The sequence below is a fragment of the Mobula hypostoma genome, chromosome 20 (genome assembly GCF_963921235.1).
Source record: "Mobula hypostoma chromosome 20, sMobHyp1.1, whole genome shotgun sequence".
Lineage (NCBI taxonomy): Eukaryota > Metazoa > Chordata > Chondrichthyes > Myliobatiformes > Myliobatidae > Mobula > Mobula hypostoma.
Genome location: NC_086116.1, coordinates 17,049,803 through 17,074,010, shown reverse-complemented (window position 1 = coordinate 17,074,010; position 24,208 = coordinate 17,049,803). Strand labels below are relative to the sequence as shown.

The window sequence follows — 24,208 nt, the reverse complement described above, 5'->3', positions numbered from 1 at the left end:
AGACAGAAAGATCTAGAAAGGGGAGGGAGGTGTCGGAAATGGACCAGGTAAACTTGAGGGCAGGGTGAAAGTTGGAGGCAAAGTTAATAAAGTCAACGAGTTCTGCATGCGTGCAGGAAGCAGCGCCAATGCAGTCGTCGATGTAGCGAAGGAAAAGTGGGGGACAGATACCAGAATAGGCACGGAACATAGATTGTTCCACAAACCCAACAAAAAGGCAGGCATAGCTAGGACCCATACGGGTACCCATAGCTACACCTTTAGTTTGGAGGAAATGGGAGGAGCAAAAGGAGAAATTATTAAGAGTAAGATACTACAGGGCATAGCTTTAAGATGCGAGGGGTAAAATTTAAAGGAGACAAGATTTTTTTCATATACAGAGTGGTAAGTGCCTGGAACACACAGCGTCTATCACTCTCTGTATAAAAATGTATAAAAAGGGTGGTAGTGGAGCTAGATATGATTGTGGCATTCAAGAGGCTTTTAAATAGGAACATGAATATGAAGTAAATGGAGGGACATGGATCATGTGCAGGAAGAAAGGGTTAATTTAATTTGACACCATGCTTGGCACAGGCATTGTGGGCCAAATAGCCTGTTTTTGTGCTGTGCCATCTTATGTACTCCGTAAACTCTTTCTTCTGCAATCCGCATTGAAAACGATCGTGTGTTGAATCCAGTGACAGGTTGGACTTGCTATAGAAAACTGTCCCACCGCACTGCTTATCAACCCGAGCAGGATTGGTCATGGATCAGACTGACAGAGTCAGCCTCCTACTCGTGCATCAAGGACCGCTGCATTTGACAGCACGAGCAGAAGCCACATATCTCATTTCTAGCTGTTCAGCTGCTGGCAAAAATATAATAATGGAGTTGGGCCAGAAAAGATGACCCGGCAGCAAAACGCAATGAAAGTATGAGGACTTGTCAGAACTATGACATTGATCGTCTGGGTTCAAAGTGCATGCCAGGTCACATGCCCTCATGAGAAGGTGAGAAACATGACTGAGCTACAGGACACTATAATTTCAATTAGAAGACACAATTGGAACATCATTATAAAAAAACAGTACCTCTGAAAATGTACCATTTCCAGTAACACTGATGTTCTTTTTATCTTAAGAGTTACAGTACAGTAACAGGCTTCCTGACCCAACGAGCCCATGCCACCTAATTACACCCATGTAACTAATTAACTTACTCATCCACACTTTTATTTATTTATTGAGACATGGCGCGGAAAACGCCCTTCTGGCCTCAATCTGTGCCACCCAGCAATCACCAATTTAACTCTAGCCTAATCACAGGACAATTTACAATGACCAATTAACCTACCAACTGGTACGTCTGAAAACTGGGGGAGGAAACCAGAGCACTTGGAGGAAATCCAAGTGATCACGGAGAGAACATACAAACTCCTTACAGATTGCCGGGGGGGCGGCCGGGGAATGAACCCAGGTCACTGGTACTGTAAAGCATTGTGCTAGCCACTATACTACTCTATGTAGGATATATGAGGAGGAACCCTGAGCACCTGGACAAAACCCACATGGACACAGGGAGAAACTAATAGACAGTAGCTGGAATTAAACCCAAGTCACTGGCACTGTGTTACTATTACGCTAACTGCTGGCATTAACATGCTGCCATCAAGAATAACATCTTGATTTTTTTTCTCATGTTTAAAAGATAAAGGAATGGGAAAGCAGAACCTCTTACCACAGAAATCTGGAGACCTCCAGTTAATTAGGACACCTCTCCTGGTGCACAACGCAGCGTAACTGGCAATGGCAGAACATAGGCATTCATTGCCATCCTTGCAGGCACATACATCATAGTGACAGATCTTGAGGAATGGAGCAGGATTTACTTCATGGTGACATGGTTCAAACTCAGTTAACAGAAAAACAGAGCACACCTCCTCAGCATACTTCGCTGAAATACAAACATCATACAATGGTGACAAATCATTGAAAGGCTCAAAGGTTCATTTCATTGTCAAAGTACGATCTACAATACAACTCTGATATTTGTCTTCTCCAGCTAGCCAAGAAATACAGATATTTTGGTTTAATATTGGTTTAAAAACAGTAATCCCAAAAACCTTAGGGATATAGGTAGAATATCAATTTTACACCATCCATAAAATTATTTTCCACTGACTCAAGTGAAGAAGACAAAAAGCTAACAGTGCCCTCCGTCTCGTAAGCTTCCCCTCTGAGGGAAAGTTAGGTAAAAATTACCCCTACAATTAATGGACTAGGAAAGGAAGTGGTGGCTATGAGATTCTGCTTTTAAACATAAGGTAAAGAGCTTGTGCATTATCTCAGCAATGCAATGAGTGCTGTATTTGCCACCTAGATAACTCTTAAGAACAACAATCCTGAGATGTTTGTATGTCAGTTCAAATCAATTCTCTCTAATTATGTGTATCAGCCACAAACTTTACTGAGGATTCATATCAAGTACATTGAAATGCAACAAAGGTGGGAGAGATTTTCATGGTTAAAGCATGTATTAGTATAAAGCTAATTCCCTCCACATATGACTCACTTGCTCCTACTGTCTGTAAACACAAATTGTAACTTCAGTAAGGGACCCCTTACTTCTAGCAAATTAATCAAGAGCTTATATTCAAAATACAAGATACAAGGTTGTTTATTGTCATTCATCAGGTGTTGATCTGGTGGTCCTGGTGTGGATGCTGTGTTGGGGCTGGGTTAATGGGTAGAGGTGCTGATCTGGTGGCCCTGGTGTGGATGCTGTTTTGGGGCTGGGTTAATGGGTAGAGATGTTGATCTGGTGGTCCTGGTGTGGATACTGTGTAGCCTCTTCCCCAATGGGAGAGAAGCATAAGCAGGGTGGGTAGGATCCTTCATGACATTGTTGGCCTTTTTCCATCACCCTTCTGTATTTATGTCCTTGACGATGCGTTTACTAGTGTTGATGATGCATTGGGTATCAGCTACCAGTGTAGATCCCTCTTGTCCACCATAGTGAAGTTTCCATACAAGACATTAATACAGCATGCTAGGATGCTCTCAGCTGCGAATCTGTAGAAGGCTGTGAGTATTGATGTGCACAATCCGGCTCTCTTCAGTCTCCTCAGAAACTAGAGGCATTGGTGATCTTTCTTGACTGTTCTGGGACCATGAGACTTTCTGTGAGATATGCACTCCTGGGAATTTGAATCTGCTCAAAGCTCCCACTGCTGTGCCACCAGTGTAAAGAGGAGTATGGGTAGTCTGATTTCTCCTGAAGTCGATATCTATCTCCTTTGTCTTGTTGACAAAAGACATACTCAAATAGTTAGTGAGGTAAATCAATTCAGGAAAGGCGAGAATGCCTCTTCTATCACTTCACCAATGTGTCCAAGATCCTACAGAGCATCACGTATCTTACTTAATTGTAAAAATTGTCTCTGCCTGCATTAAATATATCTGCATATTTATTTTAATAACTGGATGGAGGAATTGCATAAATTTATTAGCTATTATCATACATGTGATTTTACCCCATAAAACAATGAGCATTATAACACTTCCTTCTCAGTACAATGTGGAAGGATTCAGCTGTTGAAATCCAAAGGTGGTCATCAATTATTAAATGTTAAAGATGTTGTGAATACTCAGGGAAATCAAGCTAAGTATGGCCATTTTAAGATATGATGACAAGTTTTGCCTTGAATAAAAAGTTATTTAAAACAAAGACAGATTTTAAAAAATGTTTGGTATCTTGTAAGAACAAAATATAACTGCAAAGTTATTTACATCTCAATACTGTATCATGAAAACACATGAACAACTGTAAAGGAAGACTAGTTATTTATTCTTTACAAACGAGAGAAAATCTGCAGATGCTGGAGGTCCCAAGCAACATACACAAAATGCTGGAGGAACTCAGCAGGTTAGGCAACATCTACGGAAAAGAATAAACAGAACTGAAGAAGGGTCTCAGCCCAAAATATTGACTGTTTACTCCTTTCCATAGTTGCTGGCTGCCTGCTGAGTTCCTCCAACATTTTGTGTGTATTGTTTAATTATTCTTTGTTAATTTCTTGCCATTATGCCTGTTTAAAGATTTGAAGTGTGAAATATGTACCCTTCAAAATCAAACGCATTAATCTGGGAAATGGTTTCTAATTTATCACAGCGTTGAGATTTTGAAGTCAGAAAAAACAGAATGCTTTTCTCTAACAAAAGACTGAAACTTGGTCTATTCTGTTGCAGCCAGATGTTCACCAGAAATCCATATGGCAGTCAGATTCAGATTCAGAATTATTAATTAGATCTTCTTCAAAGCATACAGTAAAGTATGTCATTGCATTAACAACTAACACGCCAAAGGATGTGCTGGAGTCAGCCCCACAAGTGTCACCCACAATGTTAAACACAACACCACCACCACACAAAACAGCACGAACAGCCACAACAGGCCTCCCTCCAACCCCCTGATATAAATAGGCATTCAAACCCTGTATAGGCCACCACTGGGCCTCCAGTCCTTGTCCCCGGAGTCTCAAACTCACAGACACTGGGCCTCCAACCTCCATTCTCTCATCTGGACTCGTCCTCTGCCTTGGGACTTCGGTCTTTAACATTTCAGGCTTTCTACCTTTCAAGCTTTATTATTAATTTTTAACAAATAGTGTTAAGTCGAAGCCCAATTGAAAAAAAAGTTGAAACGATACAACTTCAGTTCAAAAATAATATTTAGCTGGTAAAGAGTGTGTTATTCTATCAGAGAGATGCCAGGAAAGATATCGTGTCATTTAAGTTCTGCCATGCAGGATACAGCTTGCGCTGCCAGTATTGTACTTATCTGATGCCATCATCACTGTTGTTTGGATTTTGAGGCTTGGCTTCAAGTTGCAAGGCAAAGAGAAAATGTGACAAACAACTGCTGCAGGCTCACTAAATGATTGTATGAGATAGACTTAGTGAAAAACTCAGCTAATAATCTGGCAGGGCCAACTGTTATAGAAACCGACTGATTTTCAATACATTGATCTTAAATTGCAGATTGTGTTATAATACAAGTTTCCTGGTGCAGATAAATGAATCAATATCCTGTCTTGGCCTACTTGATCTGTTCTGTACCTAAGGTAAGTGATATTGTGCTGGTATTCTGCATCCTGATGGAGATACCCTTGGGGTACATGAGAGTTTTACCTCCACGATAACGCCTGGCGGATAGTTATGACTCTCTGAGTTTAAATATTTTGGTTGGTAATTTTAGGGACAGTTCAATCTGCCTATAGAGTGGCTAAGTTGGCAACTGAGTATATGGGGGTTGTGCCTAGGAGTATGTACTGCGTTTATATAACTGTGCAAAAGTCTTAGGCACATATATTTAGCCAGAGAGCCTAAAACTTTGCATAGTACTATAATAATTTTATGTATTGCACTGTCCTCTTGGTGCTGCAAAAAAAAATTCATGACATATATGAGTGATGATAGATCTGATTCTGATATGAGTCTCTATTGTGGACTGAGAGTGGGAAGGGGGCAGGGAGAGGGGAATCATGGTTGGGTAAAGGGGAAGGGAGAGGGGAGTGAGTAGGAAGCTGTCATAGTCCAGATCGGGGTCCCTTTAAATTTAGCTTGTTTATGTTACGACCCGGACCGCTGATTCCCTGTTTTCCCGTGTCCCTCGACTTTGGTGATTAGAGGCAATTAACACTCGGCTGAACCGGTAGTTTATAGTCTCCGGTTTTCAGCCGTTCAGCACGGGAGCGTTTGCAAAGTCACCAAAGGTACGGCGTGCCAATGTCATCTGGCCGGAGCAAGCCTAGTCTCTGCCGAAGCGAGTGCCGGTAATTCACCTTTCCTCACCGGAGCAACCCCGTCCAGTTACCTCGCCAAAGCGAGCCTGCAAAGTTACCTCACCGAGGTGAGTCCATCAGTTAACCCGCCGGAGGGAATCAAGAACTGCTGTCCACTATTCCTGGGCCGAGTTGAGAGCTCGCCTCTACCCGGAGGCTGCACGTTAAGTCCTGGCTCAAGGTGGCATTCAAGTAACAACTCAAGTCCTGGCTCCGGGCGGAATTCAAGTACTAAGTCAAGTCCTGGCTCCGGGCCGCATTCCAGTACCATGTCAAGTCCTGGCCCTGGCGGCGTTCAAATACCATGTCAAGTCCTGGCCCTGGCGGCTTCCCAGTTCTGAGTCAAGTCCTGGCCCTGGCGGTCTGTGATTCCTGTCCTACCCCCTTGTCTGAATCTCTTCTCTGCCCCTCTTGCCTCTAGCCCTCGTCTGCAGCCCCTGCCTGCACTTCGGTCTAGTTCCATGACCGGAGCTAGATAGGTACTGTCTGGTGTTCATTCATGTTGGTCCTGTCTTGTCTTGTCCTCGCCTCCGTGGTATAAGTCTGGCCGTCTTGCCGTTGCCCCGCGGGGAGTCATGTCTCGTCCTGTCCTCGCCTCTGTGGGGTAAGTCTGGCCATCTTGCCGTTGCCCCGCGGGGAGTCATGTCTTGTCTTGTCTTGTCCTCGCCTTCATGGGGTAAGTCAGGCCGTCTTGCTGTTGCCCCGCAGGGGGTCATGTTCTGTCTTGTCTTGTCCTCACCTCCGTGGGGTAAGTCAGGCTGTCTTGCCGTTGCCCCGCGGAGGGTGATGAGTCCCGGCCCTATGTCTTGTACCCAAGGAGGGGTCCTAGCTCTCTGTTCTGTGTATGTGTCCATGGTTCCATGTACCTGCTCTCCCGAGACCGAGGCTCTGTTTTCCATGTTCCTCCTCTCCCTAGCCCATGTCATGTCCATGCCTGGTTTTGGGGTCCGAGCCCAAGGCAAGACGCAGGTACGGGGTCCTTGCCCAGTCTCGGGCTCGGAGTCCATACCCTAGCCTCTTCATGTCTCGTCTAGTTCTGGGATCCGATTCCGAGTCCAAGCCCAGACCCTTGGTCCCAGCCTAGTCGTAGTCCTGAATCCTTGTCCAGTTTGCTATTCCTGCTCCTGCCGAGCTCTCCTGGTATCAAACAATAAACTCAATCTAAGTAACCTCACAAGATGTGTCTTGCATTTGGGTCCACCCTTGCTCCCAATGCCCCACCTTTGTGACAGAAGCAGCAGAGAGACATTCTGTAATGATAAAAAAAATTGTTTGGGATTGAATGACCTTGTCTGGTCTCTCAAGGCTGGGTGTGTCTGTACCCGTGCCACCCGCCACCCCTGGCACTCCTCTGGCACCTGTTCCACACAACTCCCATGGCGCACCACCCTCACCATTCCCAACATTATTTGCTCCTACCAGATTTACAAACTCGCTCTCCGCTCCACATTGGCAAATACCCTACCGTGCAAAAGTCTAAGGCACCTGGCTATAATATGTGCCAAAGACTTTTGCACAGTACTGTACCTGTATCTAACGTATCTGCTTTATAATGGGTATTTAAAACTGGCCAGTGTATCACTGGCACCAGTCTACCTGCCATCAAGAGCATACGTATATACAGAAAGGTGCTGGGAAAAGGCCAGCAATATCATGAAGGATCCTACCTACCCTGCTCATGGACTGTTTGTCCCACTCCCATCAATGAAAAAGCTAACTAGCATTTATGCCAGAACCACTTGACTCAAAAGCAGTTAGTTACCCGAGACGTCAGGCTGATCAACATTTCCAGCTATTAAACACCCCACCGTACCCCCACCACCACTACTTTATCATTTCCTGACAGAGTTATCTCATGTACAGATTCTCCTGCACCTAGTGTCACTTTGTGTATGTACAATCAGTCGATGTATATAAGCTAATCTATATTATTTATTGGGTTTTTATTGTGTTCTTTATGCTTATGGTGTTTTTTTATGGTGCAATGGTTGCAGGCTAACAATTATTTTGTTCTCCTTTACACTTGTATATTGATGAATGACAGAAGCAATCTTGAATTCTGAAATCTCAAAGGTCACATTTGATTGTACATAGGTAATCAACAAGCAAATTCTCCTGTACCTAGCTTCGTACAATCAATCTACGCTCAGTGGGCACTCTATTTTGTACACCTGTACGCTGGTTGTTAATGCAAATATCAAGACAGCCAATCGTGTGGCAGCAACTCAATGCATAAAAGCATGCAGACATAGTCTAAAGGTTCAGTTGTTGTTCAGATCAAGCATCCGAATGGGGAAGAAATGTTATATAAGTGACTTTGACCATGGTATGATTGTTGGTGCCAGGTGGAGCGGTTTGCGTATCTCAAAAACCACTCAGGTTTTCACATACAGCAGTCTTCAGAGTTTACAGAGAATGATTTGCAAAACAAATTTAAAAATCTAGTGAGTGGCAGTTCTGTGGGAAAAAATGCCTTATTAACGAAAGCGATCAGAGGAAAATGGTCAGACTGGTTCTAGTTGATAGGGAGGTGACAGTAACTCAAATAACCACGTGTTACAACAGTGATGTGCCGAAGAAATTTCCGAATGCACAACACATCGGACATTGAATTGGCTGAACTACAGCAGCCGAAGACCACCTCAGGTTCCACTCCTGTACCTAACGAAGTGGCCACTGACTTTATTCCAAAACCCACATTGAATTAAACACAGCATTCTAAAATGAAAGGAAACCCATTTACCTCTCTTGGGATTTAACTTGCATGGGTCAGCATGTATCTGTTTCAAGTCAGCACAGCCTCCGTTGATCTTCCAGGAGTTCCCAAAATTGACCATCTCAGGTTCAACAAGTCCAAATGGTGTGAGGAAGTCATCTCCTTGATTTCCATTGAAATTTCCACAGAGGCCACAGGTTAATCCTGTGTACACGGCGCTCAGCTACAGAAAGGTACAAGTTAGTTCAGTGCCAGAATAAGATTAAATCTATTATTATTCTGTACGTGTTGGGTCTACCTTGAGATTAACTTTTCCATACCCATCCCAGTCAAACTGGAAATCTTCATCATATGTCACCCGAATTGATGACCGAACTGTGTGCTGAATACGAAGAGCACCTGCAAGAAAGTTTAACTCAGTAAGAATGAATAGATTTACAAGAATACTGTGCTATTAATGAAGTATTCTTAGGAAACACACTCAGCATGCCTTCTGTCTCTAAACTAAATTCATACTGCTTAAGCTGGGGTCAGCTTTTCAAATGGAGTTAATTCCAGATGTTTTTCTTTCAATTATTATACTCAGTGACTTCAATCATTTTGAATCTAAATAAACTTTATTCTTAATAAAAATTATTCACTAGAATAAATTGTGCAATGTCTTTTTCAATCTTTACGTTCACTTGTGTGTTCCCACTGGGTGGTTTGTTTACTACAATAATTGAGGGGCTTCCTCACCCAACCTGGCCCTTCCCTCTCTGGTAGCAGAGAAACCCTACGCAGTGGTCGTTCCATAACAAGCCCTTGTGGAGGCTGCTCCAAACCGCAGTGTGTCTCTCAGCACATACACTTGCAGCCTGGAACATGTCAGTCAGCTGTATTCCTTCAAAGTGCTGGCAAACCAACAACTTCCAGGCAGACCAAAGGGCATCTTTCACCAACTTGATGATCTGCCAGCAGCACTTCTTGTTTGTCTCTCTGTGTGTCCCTGGGCATAGGTCATAGATCAGAGAGTTCTGCTACGCATCTGTTTGGGATGAATCTTAGCACAGCCCCTTACGTCTTTTTCTACACCTTTGTAAAACCGCAGTCTGCAGAGATGAGCTACTGTCTCTCCCCCACTATTGACTTCAAAGATGTTGCTGCTGGAGTAAAGAATGCATCCAGAGTCAGACATGCAGTGACACAAGTGCTTTTAGAGGTCAGATAATCAGAAGCATAATACACTCAAAGTGTTGGCGCGTGGCCAAGTGGTTAAGGCGTTGGTCTAGTGATCTGAAGGTTGCTAGTTCGAGCCTCAGCTGAGGCAGTGTGTTGTGTCCTTGAGCAAGGCACTTAACCACATATTGCTCTGCAATGACACCATTGCCAAGCTGTATCGGCCCTAGTGCCCTTCCCTTGGACAACATCGGTGTCGTGGAGAGGGGAGACTTGCAGCATGGGCAACTACCAGTCTTCCATACAACCTTGCCCAGGACTGAGCCCTGGAAACCTTCCAAGGTGCAAACCCATGGTCTCACGAGACTAACGGATGCCCTTTCGAATACACTTTAAAAAAACAATGAATAATCCTTTGGATCTTGTATTTTGTCCAGCTGTATAGAATTAAGAGCAGTACGGAATAGGATCAGGCTCTTTGACCCCAAAAGTGCTGAACACAATGCCAAATTAAGCTAATTCTCTTCTGCCTGCATCTGATCCATCTCCCTCCACTGGATGCATCTTCATGTGTTTATCCAACACATCTTAACCACTACTATCATATCTGCTTCTACCACTACATCTGGCAACCAGTTTCAGGCATCTAATACTCTCGGTAAAAAACTTGTCCTGCACTTCTCTTTTTAACTGTTTCCCCTCACCTTAACACAATACATCAACTCCACACCTCACCTGATGCACAGTACACCTCCCTCTCTCTAAACCCCACAGATATTATCTCATGTCACTTTTCTCAATGTCTAACACCCGTTGTTGCCGATGATTGCAATCCATTCAATTTAAGTGACTACTTCAGACCAAGTCACTGAAGTCAAAATGGTGTACAAATGTACTTCAAATGCCAGCCAAGCAATAAGCAGATGAAGAACCCCTCATCTTTCATTCAGAGTAATGCATACAAAATGCTGGAGGAACTCAGCAGGTCAGGCAGCACCCATCAGGATCTCTGCAGCACTTCAGCAACCTTCTCAATGAGGGAAGGGCAATACGGTATCAGCCATCTCCCAAGCAATATGCAAGAGGAAAAAACTTCTCCTGCTAGGTATTAAAATTGTCCTTTATGCCTCCTCCCCTCACCTACCACCACCCCAGGTGCTACTGCTAGAACATGGAATGCAGAGGGCTGCATGGGAGGAGGAACGTTCCTGGGTGGCTACACCATACAGGAGTTCAAAGTAAAGTTATTATCAAAATAAGAAAATTTCTCCATATACTACCTTGAGATGTATTTTCCTCCATGCATTTACAGGAAAATAAAGAAATATAATAGAATTTATGAAAAAAAAAACAAAGGCTGACAAACAACTAATGTGCAAAAAGACACAAATCATGCAAATGAATTGTACAGTCTTTGAAAGTGAAACTGTAGGTTGTGGAGTCAGTTCCATGTTGGGGTGAGTGAAGTTATCCATGCTGGTTCAGGAGCTTTATGTTTGAGGGGTAATAACTAGTGATTTCCTGAACCTGGTGGTGTGGGATTTAAGGCTGCTGTACATTCTGCCCAATGGTATTAGTAAGAAGGGAGACTGGTCTGAATGGTGAAGATATCCCAATGGTATTCGCAAGAAGAGAGCCTGGTCTGGATGTGGGGATCCTTGTGGATGGATGCTGCTTTCTTGTGGCAGTGCTCCATGTAAATGTAAAAAAGCAGGAAAGAAATAAATTCCATTTCAGATCCAGATTCAGATTTATTTATCACATGTACATTGAACTATACAGTGAAATGCATTGTTTGTGCTATCAACCAACACACAACACACAAGCCCGCAAGTGCTGCCACACATTCCAGTGCCAACATAACATGCCCCTAACGTTGTTCTGCTGAACACTTCTTATCAGGTAGCCAGAAAAATGAAAAAAAAAGCAAAATTTTGTATCATTCAAACAACATCATAAAGTAAATCAGGGAGACGGCAGTAAGGCAAAATGGGGCCTTATTTTATATATTTTCCATTTCTTTTGACTCGTTGACAGAACTAAACAGAAACATGGGCGACTCTTCATTGTACATAACTCTAAGAACCTCAAAGATCAGTTTTGATAGGTAACAATAAGTATGAACCTTGGATTAGAGGTGGTTGTATGTCCATGCCATTCACTGAAACTCTGCCACCATGTTTAAGTTTAATGGTCATGCCTTGCAGCTCCTTGAACCTCAGTGTGGCTGATCTTATACAAACAGCGTCAGGATCATCTGCACACTAAGGAAGAAAAAGTTCAAAGCACTGAGCATCGCTGAGAAATATCCTTCAGTATTCAATAACGTAAAAACATTGATTGGCTGTACCTGCACTTTCTCAATGAAAACTGCAAACGTGTCTTCCTCACAGTCCTTTGCCAGCAAGTATTGGCACATTCCAGCAAAGGTGAAGTACTTATCATCAAAACTCTTGAAGTGTGATTGCCCAATGACAAAACATTCCCCTAGATGTACAAGAGGTAAATATTACAAAGCATTATTGGCATCCCCATAGCATGGTATTATATTTTGTTTAATAACAGATAGAGTCATAGAAAAGTACAGCACAGAAACAGGCCCTTCAGCCCATCTAGTCCATGCCAAAACCACTTAAACTGCCTGCTCCCATCAAACTGCACCAGGACCATAGTCCTCCAAACCCCTACCATCCATGTACCTATCTAAACTTCACTTAAATGCTGAAATTGAGCCCACATGCACAACTTGTGCTGGCAGCTCATCCCACACTTTCATGACCCTCAGAGTGAAGAAGTTTTCTTTCTTGTTCATATGCCGTGCTTAAAGAATTTACCTGTTACGTTCTGTCATACGCCCATTCATGGTGGAACTCTTCAACTACAACTGTTATACGTCCCTATTCAAATTGGTCTAGTATGCAGACACTGCAAATTATTGCTTCTTGCTGTAGAGATTGAATACAACCTAACTTACACTAAATCCAATCATTTCAGCAAGGGCAGAGAGTATTTTATTTCCTCCAAGATTATACCCCACCTTGTCTCTGAAATCTCCAGTCCTACAGCCCTCTGACATCTTTATCCTACTCCAATTCTGATTCCTCTTTCAATTTTCATATTCCACAGTGTTCAGCAGGTGCCTTCAGTGCCAACTCGTGAGGCCCAAGAATTCCCTCCTTGAATCTTCCTATTGTTTTTCCACTTTTTCATCCCTGAGGATGCTCGGTACAATCTTCTGTGTGTGAGCTGATGCCCCCTTTATTCAGGGCATCGGTAAAACCATATCTAGAGTAATGTGCAGTTATTAATCTATGTGCCTGTAATGCTCTTGCAAGCATGCTTAGCACTGCACTTGAACCTTACCGTACTTGATTAGATGACAATAAACTTAACTTGACTTGACTACATGTCTCCTTATTTAATGAGGGATATGAATAACCTGAAAAAAAGTTTGCTGGAATTGGTGCATTTTCTTAGGGAAAAAGATTGGGTAGGCTAGTCTTATGTCTGATAAAGTTTAGAAGAGAGTTGATTGACATATGCAAATTTGTGAAATCATGAAAAAGTGCACGATGATAAGAGGCATAGATCGAACAGATATTCAGAGACGTTTCCCAAAGGCAAAATGGCTAATACAAGGGGGCATAATTTTGCAGAGCTTGAAGAAAAGTACAGGGGGTAGGTCAGAGATAATTTTTTTAGACAGAGAGTGGAGGGTACATGGAACACTGCCAGGGGTGGTGGTAAAGGCAGATACATTGAGGCATTTAAGAAACTCTTAGATAGACAAATAGATGAAAGGAAAATGGACTATGTAGGAGGGAATGATTGGATTGATCTTAGAGTAGGTTAAAAGGCTGGCACAACATTGTGGGCCTAAGAGCCCATACTATGCTGTAGTGTTCTATGCTCTAATATCTTTCTTGGCACACCCTTGGGTGAATACCTCAGTCATTCCACCAGATCCTGCATCTTGAAGTCATGTGCACATTTTCCACTTCACATTTCAGTGTATTTATGAACATCTATTTCAGCATCACCATTGTGAGATTATCAAAAAGAAAACACTTTGTTCCCTTTACTGCTGATTCAGGCGGCACAGTTCAAAGTAGTTCAACTGATGTCTACAAGCAAGGGCTCTGCACTTGGCTGGCTGAGACACAATAGAACAAGAGGAAGATCCCTGTATATAAGGACTCCATTTGATCCATCAAATCCATGCTGGCTCTATGCATGATCTATCCAGCTTGTCCCATTCTCCCAAATTCTGTCTGTAAACTTGCAACGTATATTCTCTGCGTAATTTATCCAGATTCTTTGACTCTACCTAATATCAAAAGATCAACCGCATCTTTCAAAATTCATTTGGCTAACGAAACTCTTGAATACAAGAAAATGAATAAAGTTATCCCATAGACCGATTTCACTCAGATTGTTAAAACTTACAAGATAAAATAAAAATCATACCTGGACAATCCTCGCGGCTACATTCCCATTTTCCGTGGCTGCAAATGCTGCAAGATAAAATCTGGAACATAGAAACTTATAGATCTAGTGAATAACCTCCCCTAAGCAGTGCGAGGGTGCTGATAGCATCATTGAATTGGAACTTCCATGCAAATTTCAGTAGAATATTTAGGTTCAGTGTAAACCAAATGAGCAAATTGAAAATGGGCATTGTGTCCCTGAATCCATTTCCCCAGCCCTTCCTACAAATGCAATAGGCAAAAGATGGGCATAAAATTAAAGAAATATTAGTACTCTATGCTTAATACAAAATTATAGCATAGATGTTTTCCAAAAGGGAAAGTGCCCGATAAATATTTTTTAACCAATACCATTGTTGAAAGCTTAAGGTACACTGTTAGTGGTTACACTGTTGTAACAAATTTGTATCTGCTAAAATTACTTTTTTATAGTTCCTTTCTAAACAATTAAATATAAATTCTTCCTTCAGTTCAAATATTTCCTCACAATTTGCTTATCCTATGTTGGACATATGTCTGAGCATAAATGCTGGTAACTCCTTATCCAATCACCAAAGTCCTAAAATCATCAGCCAAGCTCAAGATCCTGCCACACCTGGAGATTGCAGAATTTCTCTCTGGAACCATCTGGCCCATTGACGACAACTTGATGGATTCAGAGAAGGTAAATTCAAGGGACTAGGGAACGTGGGTGGTGAATACAGGTAGAGGGACTCACGTGCGGAAACCTCGGCCATTAGACCTGGACTGGGAAACCTGACTGTGATTTGTGTTTCACTATATTACACTATTTAATTCAGACCAATTGTAGTTTCAATTATACATATTTCTGAAATGGACTACCAATGCATTTAATCCTTGACTATCATTTAATTTTTGCACACCACCACACCTAACATAATCTCTTTGTTTCAACTACATCCAACATGTTACAAACATAAATAGATAACAAAGTTAGAAGTAACCTAAGATCTAAGTACATCACCATTTTGTGAGAAGGATAATTAAGATATAATGAAACAGAGATATAGACCTTGGTATAGGGAAGATTAATAAGGTATGATATATTATTTCAGTATACAATCATTGATTAAGATTGATATGTAAAAAGTACCAGTAAAATTTGGGAGTATATTCATTTATATAAGTGGAATAGGAAATGTAAAATAATATATTTGGATATTAAGCCAACAGAAGATTACAGTAGTCTAATGCAGAGGCAGAAGTACGGAAGGTCAGGAAGACACAGAACCATTGACACTGGAATTAATAAAATGTTTGCAGTAAGCCTCATGCTTTTGTTTACAGTGAATGGTAATGCTTAATTGGAGCCCCAACTGCTAGCTTGATGCATCCCACAACTAAGCTCTCAGTGGTGGTCATCATAGACATTATTTTCAGCACTAACCATTCATGGCAGCCCTGGGAGATGCTTGAACCAGCTGGGTACTGTTTTCCCATGTGCATACAGGAGCATTCTGAAGAGGCTACACATGTGTTCCCATCCAGTAGTTTCCCATCTGAAATCCAAGCAGTTCATCAGAATGAGTTGAATGCATCTTTTCTAGGCTACTCATCTCATTCAATGTCTGAGATGTAGTAAGTGTGAACAATCACCTCCACAGGTGCAGCCATCCATGCATTGGCTATGGCACAGCTGATTGATGCTTAAACTCTTGCATGTTTGGGCGCAGGCTGGCACACACGTTTTGTATTCCATTCCAGGTGGACATTTCGGTACTTGTTAAATAAAAAAAAGGCTTTGTATAAGACAATACATCCAAAAGAAAAACATCCATAAAGACTATACCTCAACCCATGACTTTTGAAGGATTAGGAAGATCATCATAATGTTTCCTGGGCTTCCGATGCACCACAATGCACATGATCAAATCATGGCTGAAGACCTCAAATCTTTTTGAATAAAATACTTACTTTCTACATTTAAATCAACTGTCTGGGAATAAGTCTGAACTTCAGAAAAGTTTTTTTTGCAGTATGCAAGTATTTATTAGCAGAAGTTCAATTGCTATATAAACCAACAAGTGAAGCTTTAAAGAATGATTTGAACTGGCAATTACTGAATAATTACAGTTTCCGATCCTCTTTACTTTCCAATTGACTGTCCATAAAATAGTATTATGATTCTATCCAGCAACCTGAACAATAAGTTACTTGAACAATTCCAAGTAAAAGCAAATAGGAAGTGTGATGGTTTTGGGGTTACAGTCTATAAAGTTACAAAACTGAAATGAAAACTTTAAAGCTGATCGCATATAAATAGCCTTGAGTCCTCTCACTAAAGGGGGATTATACCATAATTATGCAATCTTCAAAGACTGGATTACTTCCCCATTTATTTGCCATGGTGAGTTTAGCTGTCAATATCCACTATGTGAGTAGGTGGGTCCCCCGTCCCTAACAAGGAGATACTTTGAGCTAACAAAGTGATTTAAACACAATCCATTTATTTTCAGTAATACAGACTTAAAACCATCCCACAATCTTAAAACACATTTAAAATTCACAGAAGATTTTTATCTTAAACATTTCCAAATTACAGACCATTCTTAAAACATGAACTATTTCCTAAACACAAAAAGAGTTCTTAAATATAAAGCATTTCTAAAACACAAAGGACAAAGGATAAAACATAAAGCATAAATCACAAAGGATTTCCAAAAGACAGACACAATTCCTATAAACTATAAAGACATACCACAATGCAGATAACAAATCACCTGTCACAGAAAGCAAAGCCTGAGGAATAGATTCTAGTTTATCTTGTGTTTCTTCAATATTTTCTCTTGATATTCCTTATCCCAGTCCTAATAAGCGTAAATTGCTTTCTACATTTATACCCCTTTTTCCCCACTTGGGTGACTTCACACGGATGATATTTCCTCAGATATCCTTTCAACACCAACTATCTAAAAGCATTTTAGAGACATGGACCTCAGAGTGTACACAGTTCAAAATTAATGCTGTAAAGCTGTGATGCTAATTTCTTTGAATATGTAAAACTCTTCCAACTATGAACACATCAATTGTTGATTAGGTAAATGATATTATCCACCTGTTCTGCAAGCTTCCTTGAACTAAGCAACTTATGAGTCTGCTTGTCTGCTTGAAACAATACAAGTTTTACAACCTATTGTCTTATACTGCATATTAAAGCAGTAATAAAGCAGAACTAGTCACTGTGTGCCTATTTTTCTACAGGCAGAGCATCTTCAAAGTTTTTCTATAGACAATACTTCCTTTGACTTCCAGCTGATTACTGCTTTTCTTTTACATTTTAAGAACTGAAGACTAACTCTCAATTACGACCAGAAGTTAAACAAAAGAATATTAGTTGGATGTTTATTTACAGCTACTCTCGATCTTACAAGAGGCAGGTTCTGTTTGTTTAGAAATCAAGCAAACATGAGGAAGAGGCAGTGAATATCCATCATGGAAGAGCAATTCAGTCCAAAAATATAATTTCATAATTGATTCTATAACAATAAAATAATATTTTGTTGAAATTGAAAGATTAAGTATTATATTGCTAATGGAAGAAAGTCACAAATAGAAAAAATAATCTTTACTGTACTTACTGCAGTTACTTGCTGTAGTCCAGTCTTTGAGAACTAAACCCTTTAGAGCACAAGACCGTGCATATTCCAGAAATGCTTGGCAGTGACAATTCTTTCCTTCACAGTGGCATGTGTCATCCTCACAACTAGCAATGAACGGCTCTGGATCCACAAGATCATTACATTTCTTGAATACTTGTTGTGTTTTGAGCATTTTGCACTTTCCAATCAAGTTCTGTATTCAAATACAAGTTTAATTCATGTAAGTGTGCTTTCCAATTCTCTCTCACATGCACAGTGCTCTGTTGTTTCTTACTTCTCTCTTTCACTCAAGCTCTTCAGCCTTTGCTACAAATTTAGAACTCACACCGTCAAATATTATAATTAAAACTAAAACTGCAGCGAGCTGGAAAACTTATCATTGAAACTTTAATTTCATCTTTCAAAACCCAAGCTATAAATATTCGAGTTAATGCTTCAAGGTCAAAAACTTTAGTGCAGCCAAGTTTTCAAGTTTGTTTTGAGTGCAGATATTTGTCTATGGTTAGCATTTTAGTGTCACATTGCCACCTTTGTGATATAATCCATTTCCATGATCAGGGAAATGTATGTTTATCCAGGATTTCATATAGGGTTCCATTGTATAGTGGGTATTACGTATAATAATGGCCCTACTCTTAATTAAGTAAGTTCTGTGATACATATAGAAGGTTACATGTGTAAGTGTTTGCCTATTGATCACCAATGAATAATCAAGTGTGACCTTCAAGCTTTCAAGATTCAAGATTGTCAGTACACAAGTGTAAAGGAGGGTGAAATCATTGTTACTCCAGACCTGATGCAGCATGAAATAAACACCATGAGCATAAAAAACACAATAAATATAAATATATAAGATTCACTTATATACATAGACTGATGTATCCATAAAGTGAGGCTCGGTACTGGAGTATCCACACATAAAATGACTCTGACAGGAAATTATAAATTAGCTGTGGTGTGGGGGCTGTTGGGGAATAAGCTATATATCATTCTATCTGTTATGTTCCAACTTTGTTTGTGTTGAACATATATGCAGAAATAAATAGTGCTTTGCGTGTAATAGTCAACATGAACATATAAATATAGGAACATTCAAGACGAGGAACGGGTTACTGAAAGCCACAACCCTGCTCCACCATCCAAACAAGATCATGACTGATCTGACTGTGATCTAAACTCTACATTCCAAGCTACCCATGACAATCGGTCTCTCTCTTGCTTACCATCAACCTATTAGTCTCTATCTATACTCTTGGATTAGAAAGTCTCATGTAACATGTTGTAGGGTTTCACTGCTGTGCAACATGCTGTAAGGTTTCATTGACAATGTAATGGTTTCTCTGTAGCAGCAATGTTTGGGTTATGACTAGAGATAACAGGGTTAGGAATGCAGTTGTTCTTTCTTGCGAACTGGAAGAGAGATTTTCAGGGTCTTTTGCCGGGGAGAGATGAGGAAAGAAGACGCGAATGGAGAGAGGTGGTAGACCGCCAGACAGGGTGGACTTGGAGTGAGAGTCCGAAGGGCAGCGACGATCGGAGGAGGTCGATAATGAACGATCAACTTATCAGTGAGCTCCAACATTGTGCAACAGACTGTTTAATAAGATTGGGCCATTTTTTTTTCTTTTTTTTTGTTTCTTTACTAAATATATAGTCAAAGTAAGAATTATAAAGCCTAATTGTTTAACTGCATATTGTGTACTGTTTGTCATTTCGGGGTACTGATTTGTAACAGGGGACACATCACGCAGCATCCACCCAAACTAGATTTCTTAAGTTTGGCTGGGCCAGGGGCTATCACCCCCTATATTAAGCCGGTAGTCGGAGTGAGAGTTCCACTCACAACCCTCTGAAAGGAAAAGACATTGTTGCGACACTGTCTTAAATAGGGATCCACTTCTCTATATACAGTTGCCAATAAACCTAATTTTTCACTCTCCCCCACCACTCCTACCACATCCTTTGCACGTCCACCATGTCAAGACCCCACTGGTTCAATCTCTTATCATTCTATACTTCTGCAGATACAAGCCTAGCCTATCCAGTATTTCTTCATTTCTTCATTGAGGGTTCAAAGGGGGTTCACAAAAATGATTCCAGGATTGAATAGATTGCCATGTGAAAAAATGTTTTTGGCTCTGGGCCTGTATTCACTAGAATTCAAAAGAATGATGGGTGACCTCATTGAAACCTAACGAATGATGAAAATTCTTGATAGAGTGGGTGTGGAAAGGATGCTTCCTATGGTGGAAGAGCCTAAGACCAGAGGTCACAGCCTCAGGCTAGAGAGGTGTCCTTTTAGAACGGAGATGAGAAGGAATTTCTTTAGCCAGAGAGTGGTGAGTCTGTGGAATTCATTGCCACAGATGACTGTGGAGGCCAAGTCTTGATGTATGTTCAGGGTAGAAGTTGATAGATTCTTGATTGGTCTGGGCATGAATCGAATTGAATTGAATTGACTATTACTTACATCCTTCGTATACACGAGGAGTAAAAATCTTTGTGTAACGTCTCTGTCTAAATGAGCAATGTGCAATTTATAGTAATTTATAAAAAACAGTATGTACAACAAAACAGTCAATATAACACAAATACAATTGTATCAGCATGAATTACTCAGTCTGATGGCCTGGTCATAGTCATAATCATAGTCATACTTTATTGATCTCGGGGGAAACTGGTTTTCGTAACAGTTGCTCCATAAATAATAAATAGTAATAGAACCATAAATAGTTAAATAGAAATATGTAAATTATGCCAGTAAATTATGAAATAAGTCCAGGACCAACCTATTGGCTCAGGGTATCTGACCCTCCAAGGGAGGAATTGTAAAGTTTGATGGCCACAGGCAGGAATGACTTCCTATGACGCACTGTGTTGCATCTCAGTGGAATGAGACTCTGGCTGAATGTACTCCTGTGCCCAACCAGTACATTATGTAGTGGATGGGAGACATTGTCCAAGATGGCATGCAACTTGGACAGCATCCTCTTTTCAGACACCACCGTGAGAGAGTCCAGTTCCATCCCCACAACATCACTGGCCTTACGAATGAGTTTGTTGATTCTGTTGGTGTCTGTTACCCTCAGCCTGCTGCCCAGCACACAACAGCAAACATGATAGCACTGGCCACCACAGAAGAAGCTGTCCCGAAGCCTATTGGTCCTGGCAGTTACGCTGCGGTACCACTTCCCGGATGGTAGCAGCTGGAATAGATAGTGGTTGGGGTGACTCGGGTCCCCAGTGATCCTTCAGGCCTTTTTCTTTTACACACCTGTCTTTGTAAATGTCCTGAATAGTGTGAAGTTCACATCTACAGATGCACTGTGCTTGTCCGCTCCACTCTCTGTAGAGTCCTGTGATTAAGGGAGGTACAGTTCCCATACCAGGCAGTGATGCAGTCAGTCAGGATGCTCTCAACTGTGCCCCTGTGGAAAGTTCTTAAGATTTGGGGGCTCATACCAAACTTCTTCAACCGTCTGAGGTGAAAGAAGCACTGTTGTGCTTTTTTCGCCACACAGCTGGTACGTAAAGATCACGTGAGGTCCTCAGTGATGTGGTTGCTGAGAAACTTAAAGCTGTTCACCCTCTCAACCCCAGATCCACTGATGAAAATAGGGGTTAAACTGTCTCCATTCCTCCTATAGTCCACAACCAGCTCCTTCGTTCTTGTGACATTGAGGGAAAGGTTGTTTTCTTGACACCATTGTGTCAGGGTGATGACTTCTTCTCTGTAGGGATACGAGGAGAAGGCAGGAGACTGTGGCTGAGAGGAAAATTGGATTAGCTAAGATGGAATGGTGGTGCAGACTTGATGGGTCAAATATCCTATTTCTGTTCCTATATCTTATGGTTTTATCAAAATATTTCCCAATAAATATCTATGATTCAATGTTATTATAGACAAGGCACTTTTAATTTATTTGAACTTACCATTTCTATTACTTCACTGGACATGTTGCAGGTTTTACTGGGAGCAGACACCCTGCTGCACAGTTCCTCAGCACCACCCATTGCCCAAGAGTTAGCAAAATCAAAGCTGCTCTTCACCTGGAAACCTGAGAGAGAAACAAATCATGTCAAAGTTTTTTGACATATGCAAAAGTACATGCATATACAGGTGTAGTAAAAAACATATTTGCAGCAGGTTCACAGACACAGAGCATCAAAAACACAAGGAAAACATGTTATAAAGAATTCTCAAAATCAAGTTAATATCACTGGCACAGGTCATGAAATAGATAGATAGATAGATACTTCATTGATCCCAAAGGAAATTATAGTGTCACAGTAGCATTACAAGTGCACAGATATACAAATTTACAATTTTTAGAAGAGAAGTAAGAAAGAATAAAAAGTAAGTTATCTCAAACAGTCTAGCAGGAGGGGACCATCCCTTCCCCGGCTGTAGGTTGACTCATTATAGAGCCTAATGGCCGAGGGTAAGAATGACCTCATATGGCGCTCTTTGGAGCAGCGCAGCTGTCTTAGCCTATTACTAAAGTGCTCCTCTGTTCAGCCAAGGATGCATGCAGAGTGTGAGAAAAATTGTCTAGAATTGTCTGGATTTTCCGTAGCATCCTTTATTCTACCACAGACTCCAGTGTGTCCAGTTTGACTCTGATAACCGAGCCAGCCTTTCTAATCAGTTTATTGAACCTGTTGGCATCACCCGTGTTGATGCCATTGCCTCAGCATGTTACTGCACAGAAGATTGTATTGGTGACAACAGATTGGTAGAACATGTGAAGGAGAGGCCTGTATATTCCAAAAGACCTCAGTCACCTCAGGAAGTAGACGTGACTCTGGCCCTTCTTGTACACAGCCTCTGTGTTGGTGCTCCACTCAAGTCTGTCATCCAGGTAGACCCCAGGTACTTGTAGGTCCTCACCTCATCCAGGTCCTCACCATTAATAGTAACAAGGAGTAATGCAGGCTTCATCTTCCCATGTTATTTTGCAGCAGCAGTACATCGCAATGAATAACAAAAAATTATAAATTACAGTAAGAAATATATATAACTAAATTAAATTATTAGTGCAAAAAGAGAGCAAAAGAAAAAGGGACTGTGTTATTGGGGGTCATTGTCCATTCAGAAATCTGATGGTGGAGGCGAAGAAACTGTTCTAAAAAGTATAGCCTCACCTCTTGGAGGCTTATCTACATACAGTATTGTATCAAGAATCTCTCCTGAACACACCTAACAAACTCCACCCCATCTAAACCCCTCATTCTAAGGAGATACCAATTGATATTGACACAATGACCCAACTACTGTCCTGAGTAGAGCAATGGGCTAAGCACACACTGTGGAGATGTGCCATTGTTGATTGTCAGTGAGGAGGAGACATTGTTTTTGATTTGCATTGACTGTGGTCTCCCGAGGAGGAAATCAAGGATCCAATTACAAGGGGAGGTACGGAGGCCCAGGTTTTGGAGCTCGTTGATTAGTACTAAGGGTATGATGGTGTTGTAATCAATAAACAGCAGTCTGACGTAGGTATTATTATTGTCCCAGTGATCCAAGATCGAGTGGAGAAACAGTGAAATTGCATCTCTATAGACCTATTGTGGCAATAGGTAACTCACAGTGGATCCACATCCTAGCTTAAGCAAGGGATGATTCTCACCATGACCAACCTCTCAAAGCACTTCATCACAGTAGATGTGAATGCTACTGGGCGATAGTCATTGAGACAGCTCACCCTGCTTTTCTTGGGCACTGGTATGATTGTTACCCTTTTGGAGGAGGTGGGGATCTTCGACTGCAAACTGTGAGAGATTGAAAACGTCCCTGAACACTCTTGCTTCTCATCACTGGTGCTGAAGTCTTAAGGTCATTAGACTTTCCAAGGGTGGCCCGGGGAGCTTTCTTGCTGGTGGCGTAACAGTGGTCAAGTGTGTTGGCTCCCTGGTTCCACATGTGACATGTTGGTGGTAGTCGTTCAGAGATTTCTTCAAGCTGACCTGGAAGAGATCCTCCACAAGTCCCCTGACAGCGAAGGCATCGAGGTGAGCTAGTTCATGACTGCTGAACATGATGATCTTCTTCTCCAGTGCCAGCCTGAGGTGGATTGTACTCCACTACCAGGATCGTGCTGGAAATCTCCCTCACATTATTCCTTTCAGCTTTCGGGTCAGGAAGCTGCATGACTGTGCTTCAGTTTTCAAAATTTAACCTGAGCTCATATTTCAGAACAGTAATGAAGGGAATACTACCTCACTGGATTTGGGACATCATGCAGTGATGTGGTTGCCTGTTCATTTTGGATGTAATAGATTCCATTACTCTATTCAAGGAAGTGCTAGTAGGTCTTGTTGTAATGGCATTTTTTTCCTTTGATCAATACCCACAAATGACAAATAATTCATTACTATCCTTTTTCTTGCTTGTGGATCTTTT

The 24,208-nt window shown here is 41.3% G+C and overlaps 1 protein-coding gene across 1 annotated transcript in view; it reads right to left on the bottom strand.

Moving 5' to 3' along the window:
- The window catches only part of vwf (von Willebrand factor), a 132,557-nt gene that overhangs the window by 101,586 nt on the left and 6,763 nt on the right, over nt 1-24,208 (bottom strand). Inside the window, exons 6-15 of the mRNA XM_063072474.1 lie at nt 21,739-21,863; nt 17,785-17,998; nt 15,803-15,925; nt 15,594-15,705; nt 14,166-14,212; nt 12,049-12,185; nt 11,824-11,962; nt 8,839-8,939; nt 8,568-8,763; nt 1,720-1,935 (exon numbers count right to left, since the gene is read on the bottom strand). Coding sequence (XP_062928544.1) covers nt 1,720-1,935; nt 8,568-8,763; nt 8,839-8,939; nt 11,824-11,962; nt 12,049-12,185; nt 14,166-14,212; nt 15,594-15,705; nt 15,803-15,925; nt 17,785-17,998; nt 21,739-21,863 — 1,410 coding nt within the window. The remainder of the gene's footprint in view (nt 1-1,719; nt 1,936-8,567; nt 8,764-8,838; nt 8,940-11,823; nt 11,963-12,048; nt 12,186-14,165; nt 14,213-15,593; nt 15,706-15,802; nt 15,926-17,784; nt 17,999-21,738; nt 21,864-24,208) is intronic.